The sequence below is a fragment of the Pogoniulus pusillus genome, chromosome 35 (assembly GCF_015220805.1).
Source record: "Pogoniulus pusillus isolate bPogPus1 chromosome 35, bPogPus1.pri, whole genome shotgun sequence".
In the NCBI taxonomy this organism is placed as follows: domain Eukaryota; kingdom Metazoa; phylum Chordata; class Aves; order Piciformes; family Lybiidae; genus Pogoniulus; species Pogoniulus pusillus.
The window spans coordinates 178,229-200,043 of NC_087298.1; the positions used below are offsets into that span (position 1 = coordinate 178,229).

Sequence of the window (21,815 nt, forward strand, 5' to 3'; positions counted from 1 at the left end):
ACCCAGACACAGCCTGCAAGAGGAGAAGCAGCGTGGGTCAGGAATTCAGTGATTTTCAGCTGGCTCTTGGGTCCACAGGAAGTGTGAATTAGACTGAAAATCACCAGTAATTACTATTTAGGGTACTAATACCTGGGAGTTTTACTGAGCTGCAGTAGCTTCACCATCACTGGATCTTTAAATCAAGGTGATGCACTTTTCGGAAGAAGATGCTGGGGCTCAGCAAGGATCTGTGGGGCTCCTGAAGATAGTCCAGGGTGCTTGCAGGCACTCAAACCATGTCTTCTTGACTCTGAAAGTCTGCTCTGGGCTAAAGATACAACCCATAACCCACAACCCTAGCCCAGTTTTATCCCCACATTTTACTCTGTGTCTTCTCTTGGTTGTGGTCTGGCCCCTCCTGCAGTGTCAGGCTGGCCTGAACTTCATCTCTGCTCTCTGCAGGGAGTAGTGGTAATCCTTGCCTGTCTTCCAGTTCACGCCATCCGCGTAGCTGCTGTGGGCACCCAGCCAGTACCTGCCATTCAGGTTGGAGTAGTGGCAGTCGTTGTACCACCAGGCTCCCTTGTATTCTGTGGCACAGTTCAGGGAGCTCAAGTCGTTGTCCTGGTCTGTGGTTGAGAATGGCATGTCCTTGTGGTATGAGAAGGAGTCTCCTGCAGGGAGCACACAGGCACAGTTACTGCAGCACAGAGCACAGAAGGGACCTTCAGTGCCCATGGACCACTGCAGGGCATTAGTGGGCCTAACAACTTGATAAACCCTGCTCTTCTCTCCATTGCCCAGGTTTCCTCCTTGGTCCTGGAGAGGAGTATCCTAACCTCTGTCAGGACTGCTAAAACATATGGGGAACTTATATATGCCTATGAATCAAATGGGCTTCTCCTTTGTGGGCTTCTCTAGCACCATTCAGATTCTCTGCAGGTGTGCTGAAATTTGCACCACCAGACACAGCTGCAGTGTAAGAAACCACACAAACCCAGAGGACTGGGTTTTGTCAGGTGTTGGTTGGAATCATTCCTTCATGAAGGGGATAAAATTCTGCAGGGGACTTGTTTGCTTTGTAAATAAACCCAAACCATCAGGCACTGAGGATGAAGTGCTGGTGCTGCAAGTACTCACCAACATCCAGCCCTGAAGTGGCAAACCTCATGGGCAGATGTTTCCTTCCAGTGTAACTGAAGGCAGAACCTGGCCCAGCAGCTGCAGAGCTGTTGGGAAGGTTACTCTGGATTAGGTGCTGCTCGGGACCAAGCTCCATGTCTGCTGCTAAGCCATGTCTTGTTATTTTAGGTAATGCTCTGGGTCACACTTCTGTGAGCATCTCTGTCTTGTCCCTTGGCATCTGGCATGCCATGGTCATTTTAAAAGATTAAAGTATAGAAGGTACAGGGAGTTTGCATGAACACTTCCAAAATACTCTAGAAAAGGCCTTTCCCAGAGATCTGCTGCTGACTTACCAGCATTTCCACCAAGGAATTCTCCTAGAACCAGTTTGTACTTCTCAGACTCTCCCAACACTCTGAAGGAGGAGTACTTGGCAAAGTAGTAATTGTTCTCAAAGTCCCTCAGGTCAATGCGGAGTTCATAGGGTCCTGGAAGAGAAGGTGGACAGCAGTGGTGCAGGGCTGGTGATAAGTGCAAAGCTGGATTTCAGGGTGGAGAGTTTATGGAGTCCTGAGCTAACATGAGAGAGGCTTCCACTGTTTGAGATACTGATTTGAAAGTCTCGCAGAACATCCTGGACCTTTGATGGCTTTCCTGTGAAGCAACATTTCTGACCTGATCTTGAGTACTCAAAGCCACACACCCAGGAGCCCTGCACACAGCTGTGACTGCAAAGCTGTGTGTGAACACTACGTAGGAAACTGCATTGGCCTACCCGGCACAGAAGCAGCCCTTACCCAGAGAGGTGAGGAAATGGATGTTGTCGTTGCCCAGCCAGAACTCCGTCAGCTGGCTGCCAAAGCCTCGCTTGTATGAGTCCCAGCCCCGCAGGAAGTTCACCGACCCATCCCAGCGCCTCTGGAACACCTGCAGGAAAGGAGAGCTCAGCTCCACCAGGCCAACCCTTCCCCGACAGCATTTGCAGCGCCTGGAGGCACATCCCCCCTGCAGCAAGTGTTTCCTCTGTATGAGGACACTCCTGTGGATCTCCGAGGATCCAGCCCCATGGGAATCCTTCTCCCATGGGAATCCTTCTCCCATGGATCTCCTCCATCAGCCCTCGGAAATGATTTAATCAGGGAATGTGTCTGTGCTGCTCGGCCAGCTCCAACAAGCTCTCCCAGAAGAATCCCCTGCATCCACAGGGATTCACCCAGGCTTGCTGCTGTGAGCCTCAGCCATGTCCTTGGTGTGTGTTTGCCTTCCTTTCCTTCCTTTCTGTTTCGGCCTTCTTTTTTTTTTTTTGCCATTCTTGCAGCACCAATAAGAAACCACTGTAAGGACATAAAAGCCTTGTCTTACTCACAATCCATCCTCCACCATCTGTGTCCATGTCGCAGAAGACAGTGGTAGCATTGCAGTCCTGCGGGTAGATGGTGTACCAGCCACTCAGGATCTTCCCTTTACCCAAGAGGTCTTGGCAGTTCCTGGCTTCTGTGCAAGTTAGGAAAGGAGCTCAAGTGGAAAGAGGGCTCACTGCAGCCAGGGAGCTCCCCAAGCTCCTGCCCCAGCTAGCTCCTTGCTCTGCAGGGCTCTGGTGTGCGTCTACAGGAGCCAAACTCTGCTGCAGCTTCTGAGTCTGTGTCATAGGGCAGAAGTGCACCTTCTAAAAGATGGTCTAAGGTGCTCAGATTCCTCTCATATCTGACCCTTTTGGGGGTCTGGGTGATGGAACTGCTCTGACCAGTATGACAAATTCCTAATTTGTCCAGGCTCAGGAATGGGTGGAGGGGACAGAGTGTGTGAGTAGGAGTGGTGCCAGTAAGTGCAGAGCAGAGTGTCCAGGTTATGTTCTGTGGACTGAGCTGATAGCACTTCTGAACATACACTTACATAATATGGGTAAATATATTCACCCCTGGAAAAAACTACACTTGAGGACAGAATGCTTACAGCTGCATCTGTGGTTTGCAAAGGGCAAAGCCCTGGGACATGGTGAGGCAGTGGGGCTGGTGATGCAGGTATCTGATTGTGTAGGTTTTGATGAATGGATGCACAGCTGTGCCAGGTTGTCTTGTGGGCAGGGATGTCCTTCCTAATGAAGGCCTGTTCCTTCTTACTCAAGTGTTTTTACATGCCCAGGAAACACAGAATAGTGCAGGAATGCCTGGGGCTGCAAGGGCATCCCAGTTTCTCAGGTGTTAGAGCAGCTTTGTGGCCCTGTAGCCAGAGCAGGTTGCAGCTTTGTCTTGTCTTTAGCTCATGGAGCCAGGTGGCATGAAGGACCTAGGAAACTCACCCCATGTTTCTGGAAATCCAGGTTCTCCTTTTGTTCCTGTTGAACAAACAACATCATCAACTGATTTTTACCCTCCACACCCTTCCCTCCCCTTCTCTTGGCATCATTTGCTTTTCAAGTCAGATCCTGCTGCACTGGTGGACAGGTACCTGGCTCATCTGCATGCACAACAGAGGCACAGAGAAACCAGGAAGGGGTTGAAACTCAATCCATGCTCTGCCCTGGCCACTCCTGGGCCCACCAGAGAAGAACCACCAGCACATCAAAGGCCCCTATGCACAGACCCAGGAGAGTATGAGAGACAGTGACAGGTGGGAACACAAATCACAGACTGCTGGACTTAGTGGCACTCAGTGCCCTCAGTCACTGGGAGTAGCTCTCCAAGTAGCCACATGTGAAGTAGCTGCCAAGACTAGGCAGGGGGCACACTGCAGATACACAAGGAGCAGCAGCTTGACCTTTCCTGGGACACTGGACCCTGCAAGGTCTATCTTCTGATATCTGATTTGGGGCTTGGAGGTCCAAATGGCATGAGTGGCCTGGCTACTTTGCCTGCTGCTGACCAGCCAATAGAATTGGGTACCAATAGTTGTACCACTAAAGTGGCCAGAAGCAGGTGGGTGTAGGAAGAAGCAGGAAATGCATTTCTGCAGAGAGACAGGGCTTGAGAGGGACATGGCTGCTACTGGCAGAGGGCTGTACACAGTGAGTGGGAAGCACTGTGACAGCTGGAGCAGCTGTGTTGAGCTAGCCACCAGATCAGCAGCCCCTGGCCCCCAGCCAAGCTGCAGTGAGGGAAACCACAGTGCTGTGCTCAGCAGTGGGGACCAGTAGCCCTCACATGCGAGATGAAGGAATCAGGAGGAAAAGTGTCGTTTTCTCTACCCATTGCTAGTGCTGATAGGGAGACTTGGTCCTCTGACACCAGCAGTAACTGAATTTCATCCAAGCCTCTGCCTTTTGCCATAGCATGAGGAGGTCAGAGGTCTGCCAAACCCTCTGGCTGCACCGTGTGAAGCCCTGCAGTTTCTGTAGCTGATGGTGCTAAGAAGCAGCATCAGACACCCAAGGCAGGGACAGCTCCTGTTTCTGAACAGCCTGGGAGCAGGGCTGCTCACATCAGCCAGGCCAGAGCTGAGCCTACAATGGGGCACAGCTGTCACTGAACAGCTCCATCCAGTACCTGCCAGAATAATTTTCCTTTTGCTCCCACCTGGTGTTGTTCCAGTACAGCACAGGAGAGAAGTTTACCTAAACCAGCTGTGCCAGTTTGAAGCTAGCTGAGATATTTTGGTGAGAAAAATTAGGTGATAGGCTGTGAAAAGGACACAATGGTGATGTCTGCTGCACTCACAGGCTTGCTGAGATGTATAAAAACAAGAACACAGACATAGATAACAGAGTTACAGTATCACAGTATCACCAAGGTTGGAAGACACCTCACAGATCATCAAGTCCAACCCTTTACCACAGAGCTCAAGGCCAGACCATGGCACCAAGTGCCACGTCCAGTCCTGCCTTGAACAGCTCCAGGGACGGCGACTCCACCACCTCCCCGGGCAGCCCATTCCAGTGTCCAATGACTCTCTCAGTGAAGAACTTTCTCCTCACCTCGAGCCTAAATCTCCCCTGGTGCACCCTGAGGCTGTGTCCTCTTGTTCTGGCGCTGGCCACCTGAGAGAAGAGAGCAACCTCCTCCTGGCCACAACCACCCATCAGGTAGTTGTAGACAGCAATTGCTGTCTCTGGCTCTGTCTGCCTGCACTTTTTTCTGTAACCTGTTGTGTAACTAATCCTTCTGCTTTCTAACCCCCTGGCTGATTCTGCAAACTCACCTTGAATGTAAGGCAAAGTCTGGGATAAGGTAGAGGGATGGAAGGGTGGTTGGAAGCCCCTCCTGGGGACTCTGCTTTCAAGGAAGGCTGTTGTGTTTCTGTATTACTTTTTAACTTGTATATTTCTGTCTATAGTTGTAGATATTGTAAATATCTGCTTGTGTATTGTGCTAAGCTGTAAATACAAAGCTTCATCTTAATTTTCAGCTCATCTGAGTCTAGTCTGGGTGATTTCATAAGAGTATGGGGACGGGTAACACCCAAATCATCACACCAGCTCACATGATAAGCTCAAGGCAGCAGGATTTACCTTTTGGCCCTGGGAAGCCAGGTTCTCCAGCTGCTCCTGCAGAAGACAAGGAGATAATGCTCAGCACAGATGTGAGTGAATGACTGTGGTTCCCCCGGAGCCCTTTCACAGGTCCTGAATGTGCAGGAGAGGCTGTCGAGCAGTGCAATGCCAGGTTGCTGTGTGAGTGTCTCAGCTGGGGGCTGCCATCCCCACCCGGCTGCTCTCTTGCGTGCAGCATCTCTTGGGAACAGCAGGAAGAATAGGACACAGAGGACAGAGCTGCTGCTCCATCTGCTGCACTCTAGAAAGGCTTCACAACACCATCTCTGTGACCTTCTGTGCAGCTTTCTGTTTGCAGTCAGGCACTTGTGAGATTTTTGGGCAACAGCTTCTTTTTCAGAGGGTTCATCCATCTCCTGCTCTGGTTTCAGTTGAAGTCTCGAGTGCTTTTGGCCAGGAAATATCTGCATTTCAGCATCTATAAGGGGATGTTTTCCCAGTTTCTGGGTTCCATCTTGTGCTAGGAACTGGTTTCTTTAGAATAGGCACTTTTCCAATGCCCGAAGTACACAGGTCCTGTCCAAAATGCTGCACAGCCTGGATGGACCAAAAGCTGTTTGCTCAGCAGACATCTTCCTTTCAGGGGCTTGTGCCATTGTAAAAAAAAACATCCATCCCTTCCTTGTTTGTCTGTCTGCCAACTGTTTCCTGGTGATTTGATCGCGTTCTCCTGGGCAAGTGGGCTCCAGTGGCATCAAAGGCTGAGTCCAGGACTGCTGGATCACTCAGCACTGGGTCACTTCATCAACCCCAAACCTCTCAGAGCAGGGAAGAATTTGGACTGGTTTGGGATGGCGGAGGCTGGTCAGGGCCAGAGTGGGGAATGGGGAGTGTTCTATTTTTACAGGGTAAAGGTTAGAGTTAGTAGAGGGTTTGAGAAGAGTAGCATCTTCCTCTGTGATGTGGTCCCACTGGAGGACATTGTTCTTACTACTATCCCATGCAAGATTCATACCCCCAGTCCTGCTTTGCCTGCACTAATTCAGGGCTGTCTCTCAGTATCTGTCCTGAACTTGGGCAGATCTACAGACTAGAGCTGAGTATCACACCTTACCTTTTGCACCAGGTGGTCCTGCCTTCCCAGGGAGGCCCAGGGCTCCCATTTCACCTGCAAGGAAAGACTCAATTTGTGTGTGCACGCTGTTAACCAACCAGAAACCAGTCCTATAAAGTCCAAGAAGCTGAGCTTTGGCTCACAGGAACGAGGAGGTTGGGTTTGGTTAATTAGGTTCAATGCTGCAGCACGTCATACTCTTTTTCATCTTCTGGTCCTGTCTGTCAAGTCCTGATTTGCAAGTCACCTATGAATTCCTGTGAACTTTGTACATCTTGGAGCCAGTCCATGGATTTTGCTGTCATGGATCTGCTCCCCCTGCTAATGTGACACCTTCTCTATGAGTTGTCTATGAAAATCCTGACTGATCCCTCTGTCAGGATAGGAGTCTGGTTTCTGGGATAGGAGTGTGCCACTACAGTTCCTGAGCTTTCTCTTGTAGCCATGCAGGACCATCACAGCATCCCTCCCACTCAAACTGCTCAATAAAGATGCAGAAAATAAAAGGTGTTCTCATTGTAGAAGAAACAAATGAGTTGTGGCACTTCACATCCCAGGACCACTTCAGACTCACAATGGGAATCAGTGAGAAAAAGATGCACCAACAGGTGTCCAGGTGGAGTACTTTCCACTCCTATTTGGTTCACCAACTGCTCACAAAAGCCAGTGCCAGGCCAACCACTGCTCCACTCTCAGCTTGCTTTGCCCACCCAAAGCAGCAAAGCCTTCTGCTATGCTGACTTCTGGGGCCTCACCTTTTGTTCCTGGGACACCTGGTTCTCCTTTTGAGCCAGAGGCACCTGGGATCCCTGGGCATCCTTGGAGAAGGGTAAGCCGTTCAGCATCACCCAGTCCCACTATTCTCACCTCTGAGAAAATGAAACAGTTTTCATGGAGATTATTAGGGCTCCAAAATGTCTTGGAGAAGAAGCCAAACTCTGGACTTGAAGAACATTTCACACAAGAGGAATGAGGCTGGGAGTATGGAAATGTGCAAGGATGATGAGGGGACTGAAGCAGTGCCTGATGAGGAGAGGCTGAGGGACTTGGGGCCGCTTAGTCTGGAGAAGAGAAGATTGAGAGGGGATTTAATAAATGTTTAGAAATCTCTGAGGCTGGGGGGTGGGGGTGGGGGACAGCCTCTGCTCCCTGCTCCCTAGGATAGGACAAGGATGGAAGCTGCAGCACAGGAGGTTCCAGCTCAACGCAAAGGGGAACTTCTTTACTGTAAGGGTCTCAGAGCCTGGCACAGGCTCCCCAGAGAGGTTGTGGAGTCTCTTTCTCTGGAGACTTTTGAGACCTGTCTGGATGTGTTCCTGTGTGACCTGAGCTAGATTGTGTGGTGCTGCTCTGGCATGGGGGGGTTGGACTCAATGGTCTCTTTGGGTTCCTTCCATCCTCTTACGTCCTTTGATCCTATACTGCTGAGCATCTCATGTGTCAGAGAAGACTCTTTGGCTTCTGTGGGAGAGGAGGCTGTTAGAGATGAGTGAAATAGCTGTCAGGGATAATATGAGATGGCTCTTAGAGCTGAGTGAGATGGCTTTTAGGGATGATGTTAGATGGCTGTTAAGAATGAGTGAGATGCATGGCAAATACTCTGTTTCTTAAAACAAAAGCAGACATTCTCTGCAGAGGTGTTGACAGCAGAGTGTGACACTGGCAGATCTGCAGACAATAGCCATGTCCTGCCAGCAGATCAGTTTGAAACCATTCCTGTCATCTCCACAGGCAATATCAGACAGCAACCTGTGCTGTGCAGTGCCCTCAAGCAGCCAGGGTGCTTGGCACCCAGAAAGCACTTGATCAATCCTTTACCTTGCTGTGCATTACTTAATAGCTGGCCCGAGGCACTGTGACCACACTTAAACAGGATGGAGAACCTTCACTGGTACAGATTGTTTCTGGAGATCCAACTGCTGCTTGGGGCAGGATGCTCTAGCTTTGGTTACAGCCAGCAGTGTGATGAAGTGGCTGCTGAGACTTTAGTCTCCTCCTCCTCCAAGATGAATTAAAAACAACAGCATATAAGCAAAGGAAAAATCATCTTCCCCTCATCCAAGTGCTGTCTGCTATGGGGGGGGGGGGGGGGGGGGAGATGGAACAAGCTGCCTCAGCGGGGTTTGTGCCCTACTCACCTGGGCAGGTGTCCTGGGTGTCACAAGTAGTCACTGTCAGGCTGAGCAATGCCAGAAGGGTTGAGGCTGACCTCTTCATGGCCAGCACTGCTCTCCACTCTGCACCGCTCCTCTCATCCACATCCCAGGCTCTGTGGTTAGCATTGATTCATCTTAGCTTTTAATAGCTAACAACTCCCCCAGGATAAGCTCCTCTTCTGCGCCTGCCTGCTGCCTGCTCTCAGATCTGAGGCTCTGGATGGCTATCAAGCTGTTTCCCAGTTCTGATGGCAGAGTTCTTGCCTGGCTGCCTTGCCTGTCTCACCTCCATCTTCTGCAGATTTTAAGTGCCTTTCCCCTCTCATGTTATATTTATGTAGGAGGTGAACCAGAACACATAGGTTTAGCTAAGTGCAGCCAGCTCCCCTCACCCTGCCTGCTAGTGGCCCTCTGCCACTCGATGAAAAGCCTAAGGTCAGCTGAGACCACTGACAGAAAAGCTGCACAGCTTGGCTCATGCTCTAATGCTCTGCCTGCCAGGCAGACCAGCACCACTTTTCCAAGCAGAGGTTTCAGTTTCTGACTGCTGTGGAGTTCAAAGTCTGTGTGCTCAGATAGCCATAGGTGGGCAGGGCATGATGGGGTTCGTCCCCAGTCCCTGTTCACTGTAGCAATGAGCACGGTTTCAGCTTTGCTTTGCTATTGCTGTCCCCTGTGCTCTGCTCATCTATGACACCATTGCTGGAGGGCCAGGCTGCCTCCCTGGTACATCCAGACACAGAGCTGTGTTTATTGATTTTAGCAGAGGGCATCCATGCAAGAGCTGTGCATGCAGTTCTTAGGGTAAATGAAAGCAGCTTCATTCTTCAGCCTTTCAGGAGTGTGAGAAATATATGTTTGATCTGATCAATTTATTGCAAGAGGCCACAGACAGGGGTGAGGGGGGACTTTGAATGAACCTGCACTCCTCCTTGCACAACCATCACAAAAGTATGCACTTGGCTTAAGATAAGAGAGTAATGAATGATTAGAAACTAGAAGGGCTGATGTAGGAGGGAAACAGGTGGAAGAGACAGCCTCTGCGCATGAGCAAACAGAGGAAGAGCCATACAAAGGACACTACTAGTTTGGAGTTCATGGAAAGGTCACTTGAAGAGGACCTTTTACTGCATCACTGAAGATCTATGGTGGGTAGAAATAAGGGCAAATGATGGGAAAGGAAAATTGTCAGGAAGAAGCCAAATGGCCACTGACTGCAGCCAACCCCTTTGGGTAACTTCTGATGCTTGCCAGGCTACTGACAACGACGGTGCTTCAAATGGTGGGAACATGGGGTGGGCAAGGAAAATACATTTTGCCCAGAGGATCCTGGCCAAAGCCGCCAGTATCGTAGGGAAAATCACAACATTTGGTATTTCATTCATTTTGTCATGAAACAGAATCAGGAGTTAGGTATGGGATTCCAACAGTTGCTAAAAATCTTTTTGTAAATTTGGCTGAGAACATTGCAAAATCATTGAATGTAACCAATTGTTCTGTCTGTGGAGGTACCAATCAAGGAGATCAATGGCCCTGGGAATCAGTGGAAGCCAACATCTCTGATCCTAACACCTGGAAAGTGGAGAGAGGTAATAGAAAGCAGCAGTGGGTCCTACAAACCAGTAAAATTGGAAGGAGTTGCTGGCAGAGACTGGGTGATGGTCAATTTGTGGGGAATTTGGAATGTGAAGGGGGTTATGAGTGGAATAAAGCTAAAAATCCATGGGAAAGTTGGGGCACTCCTCTGGAGATGCCATCCAAATTGAGAAATTGGACTAATGGTAGCACAATCATAAAAGGGTGGCCATCCATGGGTGGATATTATTGGATATGTGGGAGAGTAGCCTATGCTCACCTACCCAAAAATTGGGTAGGATCATGTGTATTGGGGACAATCAGGCCCAGCTTCTTCCTGTTACCTATCTCCAAGGGAGAAAGATTAGGCGTTCAGCTGTACACTGAGACTGATGAGTTAAGAAGGGCCAGGAGGGATCTCCAAATAGGAAACTGGAGAGACAAGGAGTGGCCTCCCGAAAGGATCATTGCCTATTATGATCCTGCAACATGGGCAGAAGATGGATCTTGGGGTTATGGAACCCCAATCTATATGCTTAATAGAATAATTAGACTGCAAGCAGTAGTAGAACTAGTAGTAAACAAAACTGGAGATGCCTTGAACCTGGTAGCGAAGCAAAATACCCAAATGAGACCTGCAATAGATCAAATAGATTAGCATTAGGCTATTTACTAGCTCATGAAGGATGTGTGTGTGGGAAATTCAACCTAACCAACTGCTGTCTGGAAATAGATGATGAAGGAAATGCTGTTAACCAACTGGTAAAAGAGATGAAGAAAATTGCTCATGTCCTGGTACAAACCTGGAATGGGATAAACTTAGGGAGTTGGTGGGATAAGTGGGGGTGATTGGTTTACTAAATTGTCTTTAGTGGGAGGGGGAGTACTGATTGTAGTATTAATTGTACCCTGTGTCATTCCATGTTTTGTAAGACTGATCACGATGGTTGTGCAAGGAATGCAGGTAGCTGTTGTACCCCATAACCCAGAAGAAAGAACCAAACCCCAACCTAAAATGATTATTCAGGCAACTAAAGAAAGGATAAAAGATGGAGAGTTAAACTCTCTAGAGCAATTAATTGCCAGATTTGAAGCTAGGACATGAATTAATCTGATCAAAAAGCAAATGGGGGATTGTGAGAAATATATGTTTGATCTGATCAATTCATTGCAAGAGGCCACAGAGAGGGGGGGAAAGGGGATCTTTGAAAGGAGCTGCACTCCTCCTTGCACAACCATCACAAAAGTATGCACTTGGCTTAAGATAACAGAGTTATTAATAATTAGAAACTAGAAAGGTTGGTGGAGGAGGGAGGCAGATGGAAGAGACAGCCTCTGTGCATGAGCAAACAGAGGAAGAGCCATACAAAGGACACTACTAGTTTGGAGTTCATGGAAAGGTCACTTGGGGAAGACCTCTTACTGCATCACTGAAGACCACCAGAGGGACCACCGGGTAAAAAGAGACATGTGTGGAAGAGACACCTCCCATTTTTGGAACTGATAAGGAAAATCCAACCTGTTCTTCGAACTAGTAATGAATCTGTAATAGAACAGGATCTAAAAAGAGAAGACTGAAAACAAAGGCTGTGCGTTAGGACAGAGCAGAGCCTCCCCACGCACCCAGGCCTGTGCATTGCTTGACTCCTGTGACTCTATTAAAAGCCTTATTTTGCATGAACATAAGTTTATGTCTTTTATTTATGACAGGAGGAAAAAGAATGAGCAGGTTCCTCTTAGCTGCTAGGGAGACAGATTATTGCAGGGCAACTGCAGGGTAGCTGAGCACCTGTGCTGCTCATCTGGGCTGAACTTGTGTCTGCCCCATGGGGCAGGTGAGGAGCCAGCACATAGGACTAGGATGTTTTCTTCTGCACAGTGTCCTGTGCCCTGTGATCTGTGCCTGGAAACAGCTGCAATACTTTGGTTTGTGACCTGGAGGTAAAAGCTGCCCCACTCAGCTGTCTCCTATGGCAAATGACTCATAAAGGCAAAGGTGAAAGTGGCCTTGCAGAGTACTCCATTGTGAAAGCCTCTCACAGGTTCCAGGCTGTGAGAGGCTGTCCTGACAAAAACCCAGCAAAGCAAGAATAGGTTTGCCCATCTTTCCCCAGCTGCTCAGTGGGGTGGTCAGCTCTGGGCTTGGTTGAGAATGGCTGTTGTGGAGGCAGCTTGCAATGTGCCAGCCCAGTACTGATGTTACCAGCTACAGGCTCCATCCAGCCCAGGAGATACCAGAGATGTTAGCTTGCTTCCAAGAGAAGCAGCAGTGTCCTTGTGGATGCAGCTACTTTTGGAATCAGGGATAACACTGCCAATGAACAAGCTTAGTCCAAAGTAGGTCAGGCCCCAGAGGGTAGATTTTGAAACTGGCCCAGTGATCAATATGTCCCTAATTGCTTTTCCTTGTCCCAGGATCCCATGAAGACTGCAGCAGGCTGAGCATCTCCACCACTGCAATTCATTTTTTTCTGTGTAGATTGTTCCTTGAGCCCTGGGAAATGTCCAGTCGTGAAAATCCAGGATCAGTTTGGTCTTCACCGGGTGAAGAGGAATCACCTCAGAACACTGTGATCTGTTACTTCACCTCTAGAGACATAGTTGTCAAGAGTGAAGTTCTCAGAATTGAACTGAGTCATTAATAAATAAATAAATGAAGCTTAGCAAAACAGAAGGCCCAAGCAGATCACAGACTGAGATTGATGACTGAAGAGCTTCAAAAAAGCTTACGTGGAAGTGTGCTAGTTTGAAGCAGGCTGGAATGTTTAGGTGAGAAGAATTAGATTACAGGCTGTGAAAGGAAAAACAATGGTGATGTCTAATTCCCTCATAGGCTTGCTGAGATGTATAGGAACAAGAAATAAAAATATAGATAACCACTCTCACTTGGGCTGCTGGCTGAGCTACATCTTACTCTCTAACCTCACTCTCCATTTTGGTCTAATCCACTTTGCTAATGCCCTGGCTGAACCTCCATTTTTCCTTGGGACTGGGGTAAGGTTGAGAGGGGCAGGGGGAAGGTGCAGGGGTGGTTGAGAGCCCCTCCTGGGGACTCAGGTTTCTGGGAGGGGAGTTGTGTTTCTGTATTACCTTTTACCTTGTCTATTTCTGTCTATAACTGTATATACTGTAAATATCTGCTTGTATATTGTGCCAGCTGTAAATATAAGCTTCATTCATATTTCCAGAGCTGTCTGAGTCTAGTCTGGGTGATTTCCAAAGTGTGGGGGGGCAGGGAACACCCAAAACATCACAGGGAGCATCATAAATCAACAGGAGATGTAGCACCGAGTGATGAAAACTGTAGATGGAATCCTGGCTCCTGGTGTCCTGGGGCTTTGCTGCTTGCAGTGAAAGGAAGAATCACTGCTGGGCAGCTGCTGTGCCTTGTCCATCTGGGATCTCTACTGCAGTGCCAGGGCACAGAGAGGATCTGTGCCCAAAGTCTGTACCATACAACCCTCAATGAGCAGACTTTTTATAGCCCCAAGCTGTGAATGTCCAGAATTTCTACATAAACTATCTAACAGAACTCCTCCTAATCTAGAATACTCTGATTTCAAGGATTCTGTGTTTTTCTTCTTGCTAAGCCACAGCCTCTATTGACACCTCCTGTCTGCTCTTTATGATGAACTGAGGGCCTTGTGGACAGCAGGAGCCCTCCTAGTCCTTGATGTCTCAGTAGCTTAATCTTGCTTGTTTCTGTTTCTGTAGCAGCTGCTTATCTTTGTGATTCGCTCGCAAGACTTAGTGTCAAAACTCCCCCTCTGAGTGGTGCCAGCCCAGTGATACTCCCACAGGCTTATCTTGTTCTTTGACCAGTGAAGAAGCTGCAGCTTTATCTTGTTCCTGTCTCAGAAAGCTTGTGAATTAGTACCAGTAACTTGTGAGTTTAACAGACTAATGTGGCCTAAACATCTCTAACAGCTCAGCAGAATTTCACCTGCTCATCTTACAAAGTCACTGGTTTACACACTTACAAGTTGCAGCAATATTCCAGTTAGCTAGAAAATGGGATGAGGCTTTTTATTAACATAACCTTCTAAATCATACTAATGTAGTGACTCAGTATCTCAAATACTTGTTTCACCCACCCCCCTTTTTGTAACTGTTGTGAATTCCTTCCAACTTCCCCACACTGTACAAGCTTTTCTCCAAGCGTTTGCCTCTTTCTAGGTGATGTTTTATTTTATTGCTTTTCCAGATTTCATAATCCTGGTCATTTGTTGGCAGCACCAAAAAGAACATTGAATTGGAGTACAGGTCTGCTGGTTTGAGGCTAATTGGAATATTTTAATGAGAGAAATTAGGTCATCACCTGTGAAACAATGGTGAAGTCTACATCGTTCACCAGATTGCTGAGAGATACAAACCCACAAAATATAAATAAAGTTCTCCCACTTTGCCTCGGGACTTTGCCCTGCTCACTTCTCTGCATGGATCTGTTTCACTTGATCTAATAATGTCCTTCTAACCCTTATCAGCTCTGATATCTCACCTCTGATCTTGGCAATTACTCACAAGAGCTTTATGGGGCTTATGTGCTTATTTGTCTGAGATAAAGGGGGTGGGAAGAAAGAGAGCGGTTGGTTGAGAGCCCTTCTGGGCAGTCTTACGGTTCAGGAGGGAGTTTGAAATTCTGTATTACTTCTAGCTTGTATATAATTGTAAATATCTGTAAATATTGTGTATGTACACTTGCAAATCTGTGCTATGCTGTAAATATAGCTTCATCTTTAGTTCCAAAGCCATCTGAGTTAGTCTGGTGAATTCAGGTGTGGGGAGGGACATTTCTGATCCACCCCAGCAGGTTACTGCTATCAACAGTACTAAGGCTACTGCAAAACCAAATAGCTGTGTGAACCATCCGAGGCTTGGAAACCACAAAGTTAGCTTACACCACAACTCTTCAAATACTTCATGCAAACAGCCGCACGCTCATTATGTCCTTTAGATCCTTTGTAATCCAGCCACTCTGATTCACATATGGGCAGTACCAGCAACTGTACATGCCCCTCCTTGCCAAGATAAGGTCATGTCAGAGGCCATTCTAATTGCAGGAATCCTTGGGATAAACTTAACATTTTATTTGTAAAGCCTGAATTGCATCTACTGTCCTATTCTTTATCCCTTCTGTTACAGCTGAAATGTTAAATACTGTTTTCTCTCATCTGCTTGCTCCCAGCCATGGTGAAAACCATCTAGAAGAACTATGGCACCTGGTGGGTCTTTCTGCTAGAACATTCTTTGCTGTTTGAACATGTCCAACACATGTTCTAACCAATACTTCATGTTGGGTTAGTTTTTTGTGGGGGGTTAGATCCATTCCACTGCTCCTAATCCCTGACCGGCTTGGAGATAATGCTTTTCTAGATCGATTACCACATATGCAAAAGATCCACTTCCTTCCATGACCTGTAATGCAGGCCACCCCTGGAGATGAGTAGTTCCCAGACCTTTTATTTCTGCACATCCTGATAGTTCCTAACTGGATGTCTCTTGTTTTTACAGACAATTTTATCCCACTGTAATTGAGTAGTGCAAGTGTTAACCTGCCTGCTCCCCCAACACAGAAATGATGGGAAAGTAAACACACAAACACTCTGACTTGAGATAAAGAGATAAGAGCTGACTGACCAAATGAGGTAACAGAAATGCACAATTACCATAGCTAATAATCTAAGTAATAACACAATGTGTTATCACCTTATCTGAGCCTATTTGTAGAAGGGCTGTGAAATACAGGGGGGAAAACAGCAGCATAAAAGAAAACCACCACCAATCCACTAGGTGCCCCAGGGCCTTTTCACCTTCGCTGCTCTACACCACATTATTCCTCAGTCTATACTGATCCAGGAGTTTTCTTTCTCAAGTGCCAGACTGTTGGATTTCATTAAATTTCTCCCTGCCCAGCTCTCCAGCCTCTCTGAAGTCTCTCCACTTGGGCTGTTTGCTGACCTTTACTGCAGTGTAGGTGGTCATCTGGTACGGTCCTTTCCACTTCTCCTTCCTCCACACAAGTCTTTACCATTGCATAGGGTTAACACTCCAGGGGGAGTAACCCTGAACCTGACCCTAGGGGTCTTGGCCCCTCCCCAGGGGTGGGCCACACTCCAGGTGATGGTTAGCCCACTCCTCCCACTTCCTGTCCTATAAAACAGAGGAGCTTCCTGTTCCTTGTCCTCTCTTTTCTTCGCTCCCTCTCGACACACACAAGCACACTGCATACCAGCACACCACGTGGCAGCCACGAGGCAGAGACACCATCACACTACTCGGGTTGTATCCATCCCTGTTTGTATTTTGCTGTTTTCCCTTCCTTATCCTTTGTAAACTTCCCTACCTCCAATATCTTTTCTAAGTTATTGTTAAACTTTTCCTTTTTAACTTCCAAATCGAGTGAGATTGATTTATTGGGGTGTGCTTATCTCTCTCTCTCTCTCTATCTTTGGGAAAGGAGGGGGAAGAGGAGAGGGCACTCTATAAATTCTATAAATTGTCATTGGGTCTATTAAATTTATTAGAGTCTCTGGGAACTTGCATTTGAACCCAAGACAATTTATTTGGCGCCCAACGTGGGGCTAGGTAGAAAGAATTCTTTCAGAGAAGATTTGGAAGTTAAAAAATGGATATTCTGAGAGTCTTAATCATTCATGCTTTTGCATGGCTGTTTTGGGGCTGGCTGTTAAAGTTTATCAGTTACCATGTCTTCTGGATTGTCATTGATATGGTCTGGGAATATTCTAAGCATTTGCCTGTCCGAGTCTATGCCTATTTCCTGAATTCTGTTAGTAATCTCACTGTGTTTAGAAATGTTTCTGGAACATGGAATCAATCTGAGTATATGTGTTGGGACACAGAAGCTCCAGATATTTTGGGGGAGAAATGGCACTGGATAGCAGTTATTTCACTGTGTGTAAATGTGGTTTTGGGAATTTACAATGTAGCTCTGAGCTGGAACACGTGGAGACCCCGGGTGGGCGCCGCCATTAGGACCCTTAGGGGGAGGGGTGGCTCTCACTGCCCTGGCTGCAGCTGCGGGGGGGGGGCACAGGTCAGACCGGTCAGATGGGTCAGGCAGCCCCGAGCACAGGCACCTCCCCCAGCGTGGCTCCTCCCTGAACTCCGCCCCCAGTCCCACCCAGAGCAGCCCCCCGGACCCTGCCCCCACAGCCCAGCCCTGTCCATCTCACTCCCATCACCGCACGGCAAGTTAGACCACACCCGAACCCTCCCACAGACACAGATCTGGGGCAAGGGACCTCATCGGGAACCAGCACCCCCCAGCAACGGCAACCAGCTGGAAATGGATCTGATAATGGAGTTATCTTTATCAGCTCCACGCCCAGAAAGGAAATGAGGCAGACAAGGCAGGAGTATGCAAGGGCAAACGGACAGTCCCTTTTAGCCTGGCTTTTGAGATGTTGGGATGCAGGAGCAGAAACCGTGGACCTAGATCAGAGGGAGGCAAAGCAGCTGGGATCCTTGTCGAGGGATGGGGGTGTAGATAAAGAGCTGGGGAGGTTCGATGGTACCCACTCACTTTGGGCCAAGCTTCTCATCGCCGTGAGGTACAGATATCCGACTAAGGATGACATGATTTTCCATCCCCTTAAATGGACAGATATGGAACAGGGTATTTCATACCTGAGGCAAATGGCTGTACAGGAGATAATCTATGGAGACGGCCAGATGCCCTTGGACCCTGATGATGTCTGCATGAAGCCAGCCCTCTTAAAGAAACTGACCCAATGTGCTCCTTCCACATACACACACACACTGGGAGCACTGCTGCTGGGCAGAGACCCCAACAACCTTCCCACAATCAGGGAGTTTGTGAATGACCTGAGACAGTTTGAAGACAGTTTGTCAAGGAAAACTTTAATTGCCACTGTAGAGACCCTCACCCAAGAAGTGAATGAGCTAAAAGCCTCTTTCTCTGAACTGCAGAAGGCAGAGGACGACTGCTCTTCACCTTCAGAATGGGTGCAAGTCTCAGCTGTAAGGAACACACGCCGCCGTACTCCTCCTCCTCCCCGCAGGAGACCAGCCCAGAGCAGACAGGGTACACACAGGGGTTCACTTTGGAGAACACTGTGTGAACATGGGGAAAACATGGACAGATGGCATGGCCAGCCCACCTCAGCTCTATGGGCCAGAGTAAGGGAACTGCAGGGGACAAACACAGGGGATAACTCCTCCAGAAGAGGGGTTGCCCCAGTGTCCCACAGGCAGCCCTCTCGCCCAAGGCGTGGTGAAGCCAGTAACTCAGGTCCATGTGCCTCATGCGGTCACACTGCTCAGCATTAGAGGTGCCCTGTCTCCAGCCAGGAGGAGGCCAGGGATAACAGAGTATATTGGGACGTGTTTGTGAAATGGCCTGGCACTTCTGAAGCCGAGAAGTACAGAGCGTTGGTAGACACCAGTGCCCAATGCACTCTGATCCCCTCCAGCCACAGGGGGACAGAAACTATTACAATTGCAGGAGTCACAGGGGGGTCTCAGGAGTTGACTGTGCTGCAGGCTGAGATAAGCCTCACCGGGAATGTGTGGGAGAAGCACACCATAGTAACTGGCCCTGATGCACCTTGCATCCTGGGGATTGACTTTCCCCGGGAAGGGTACTTTAAAGATCCCAAGGGGAACAAGTGGGCATTTGGCATAGCAGCTGTAGAGACTGCAGACAAGGAGCAGCTGTCTATCATGCCTGGCTTGTCAGATGACCCTTCCATGGTTGGTACCCACAAGGTGGAAGATGTTAAGTTACCTGTTGCTTCTCGTGTAGTTCATTGCAGTCAATACCACACCAACAGAGAATCCCTGCTACCCATACAGCAGCTGATTTGCCGCCTGGAGCAGCAGCTTGTCATCAGCAAGAGCCACTCACCCTTCAACAGCCCGATATGGCCAGTGCAGAAGGAGAATGGGGAATGGAGACTGAGTGTGGACTTCAGAGGCCTGAATGAAGTGACTCCTCCAATCAGCGCAGCCGTGCCTGATATGTTGGAGCTGCAGTATGAACTGGAAACGAAGGAGGCCAAATGGTATGCCACAATCAACATTGCTAATGCTTTCTTCTCCATCCCCATTGCAGAAGAATGTAGGCCACAGTTTGCCTTCACCTGGAGAGGAGTCCAGTACCACTGGAACAGACTGCCTCAAGGGTGGAAGCACAGCCCTACAATCTGCCATAGCATCATCCAGACTGCACTGGAGAAGGGTGGAGCTCTGGAACATCTGCAGTACATCGATGACATCATTGTATGGGGTGAGACAGCAGAGGAGGTCTTCGAGAAGGGTGAGGAGATCATTAATATCCTGTTGGATGCTGGTTTTGCCATTAAGAGAAGCAAAGTGAAAGGGCCTGCCAGAGAGATCCAGTTCCTGGAATTTCGATGGCAGGATGGCCGATGCCATATCCCTATGGATGTGGTGAATAAAGTGGCCACTATGGTGGAACCCACTAACCGGAAGGAGACACAATCCTTCCTGGGGTGTGTGGGCTTTTGGAAGATGCACATTCCCGGGTACAGTCAAATTGTGAAACCCCTCTTTGACATTACAAGAAAGAGGAATAACTTTGGGTGGGGACCTGAGCAGCAGGTGGCATTTGACCAGATCAAACGAGAGGTGGTCCATGCCACGGCTTTGGGACCAGTTCGAACCAGCCCAGAGATTAAGAACATTCTCTATACAGCAGCCGGTGAGAATGGCCCTAGCTGGAGCCTATGGCAGAAAGCTCCTGATGAAACACGAGGCCGCCCACTCGGGTTCTGGAGCAAGGCATACAAACGCTCAGAGACCAATTATACCCCCACAGAGAAAGAAATCCTAGCTGCCTATGAGGGAGTTAGAGCTGCCTCTGAGGTGATTGGGACGGAGTCACCACTCCTTTTAGCTCCAAGGCTTCCAGTCCTGACTTGGTGTCCTGGAGTCCTGTACCCCTGAATTCCTCTCCTGCCCGGACTTCGGGGGGAAGGGGAAAAAGCCGCCTGGTTTCCCTCCCCCTCGCCTGCCCTGCAGCCGTGAAGGGGGGGAGGACTTCCCAGTGAGTTCCCGCGCTGGAGCCAGGCTGGGATTGGCCGTGCGCTTTCACGCCTAAGGTGTGGTAACTCTGCCCTTTGTCTAGCGAAGGTTATAAATATTGGAGGTCTTCCTGCCTTTGGGGTTCCCGCTTTGGAAGTTTGCCTGTGCCTGGACGTATGTGTCTGCCTGAGCTCACACACTCCCCTCGGCTGGACTGCAGAGACCTTCAGGAATTCGCTTTCCTACTGACACCTTTGTGTGCCTAACGACCCTTAACGACCCTTAACGATTCACCTGCAGCTGCTGGAGGAGGAACACAGACCGCACGAGCCAGCCTGAGTGAGTTATTTGGCTTAGCTTAATTTAGTAAGAAACAGCTATTAATTAATAGCCGACGCCTTTTCCAACTTCTGACTTCCAATATGGTCAGATTATTGATGGTATCCGTGTAGATTAATTCTCATGCAACTGAATCTGCTTATCAAACTAAATTAATCTTTGTATATATAGTTGTGGGGGCGGGTTTTTGGGAAAATAAAAAATAACTATTTTTGATAAATTCCCGACTCGGCCACATATTAATTCCTGCCCTTCGCAACACTTGGATGTTTAAAGGGAAGGGTTCAACTCCGCATCGTGCCACAGATGCCACTTGGAGTAAGTGGATGGCTCTGATAACTCAGAGGGCTAGGATGGGGACTCTCGAGCACCCAGGCATTGTAGAGGTTATCACCAACTGGCCAGAGGGCACTGACTTTGGAAAGCCAGCAGAAGAGAAGGCAGTGACCCGTGCCGAGGAAGCCCCCCCATACAGTGACCTTCCTGAGGAGGAAAAGGCATATGCTCTCTTCACAGATGGATCCTGCCGCCTGGTAGGCAGCAAGCGGAGATGGAAGCTGCCGTCTGGAACCCCACACGCAGGGTTGCAGAGGCAAGGGACGGAGAAGGTGAATCCAGCCAGTATGCTGAGGTGAAAGCCATCCAGCTGGCCCTGGACATTGCAGAATGAGAGCAGTGGCCAATGCTATACATCTACACCGACTCATGGATGGTAGCAAATGCCTTATGGGGGTGGCTGAAGGAGTGGAAGAGAAATGATTGGCAGAGAAAAGGGAAGCCTATTTGGGCTGCTGACCTCTGGCAAGACATTTCTGCACACCTGGACAAACTACCAGTTAAAATCCGACACATCAGTGCTCACATCCCAAAGAGCAGAGCCGCTGAAGAGCAGCAGCATAACCACCAAGCTGACCTGGCTGCCCACATCTGCCAGATTGACCTGGACTGGAATCACAAAGGTTAACTGTTCCTAGCTTGGTGGGCACATGACTCTTCTGGCCACCAAGGAAGAGATGCCACATACCAATGGGCCTGAGACAGGTCCGTGGACATATCCATGGAGGCCATAGCT

The 21,815-nt window shown here is 48.8% G+C and overlaps 1 protein-coding gene across 1 annotated transcript; it reads right to left on the bottom strand.

Annotated features, from left to right (window-relative positions):
* Window positions 1-116: 116 nt before the first annotated feature.
* LOC135190156 (ficolin-1-like) lies at window positions 117-8,922 on the bottom strand. The gene is made up of 9 exons (XM_064171150.1): window positions 8,786-8,922; window positions 7,403-7,516; window positions 6,648-6,701; window positions 5,552-5,587; window positions 3,407-3,442; window positions 2,474-2,601; window positions 1,905-2,034; window positions 1,461-1,595; window positions 117-656 (listed from the first exon to the last, which is right to left on the bottom strand). Exons 1-9 carry the CDS (start codon window positions 8,862-8,864, stop codon window positions 409-411), a joined length of 960 nt encoding a protein of 319 aa, XP_064027220.1. The 5' UTR covers window positions 8,865-8,922; the 3' UTR covers window positions 117-408.
* Between the last annotated feature and the right edge of the window lie 12,893 nt (window positions 8,923-21,815).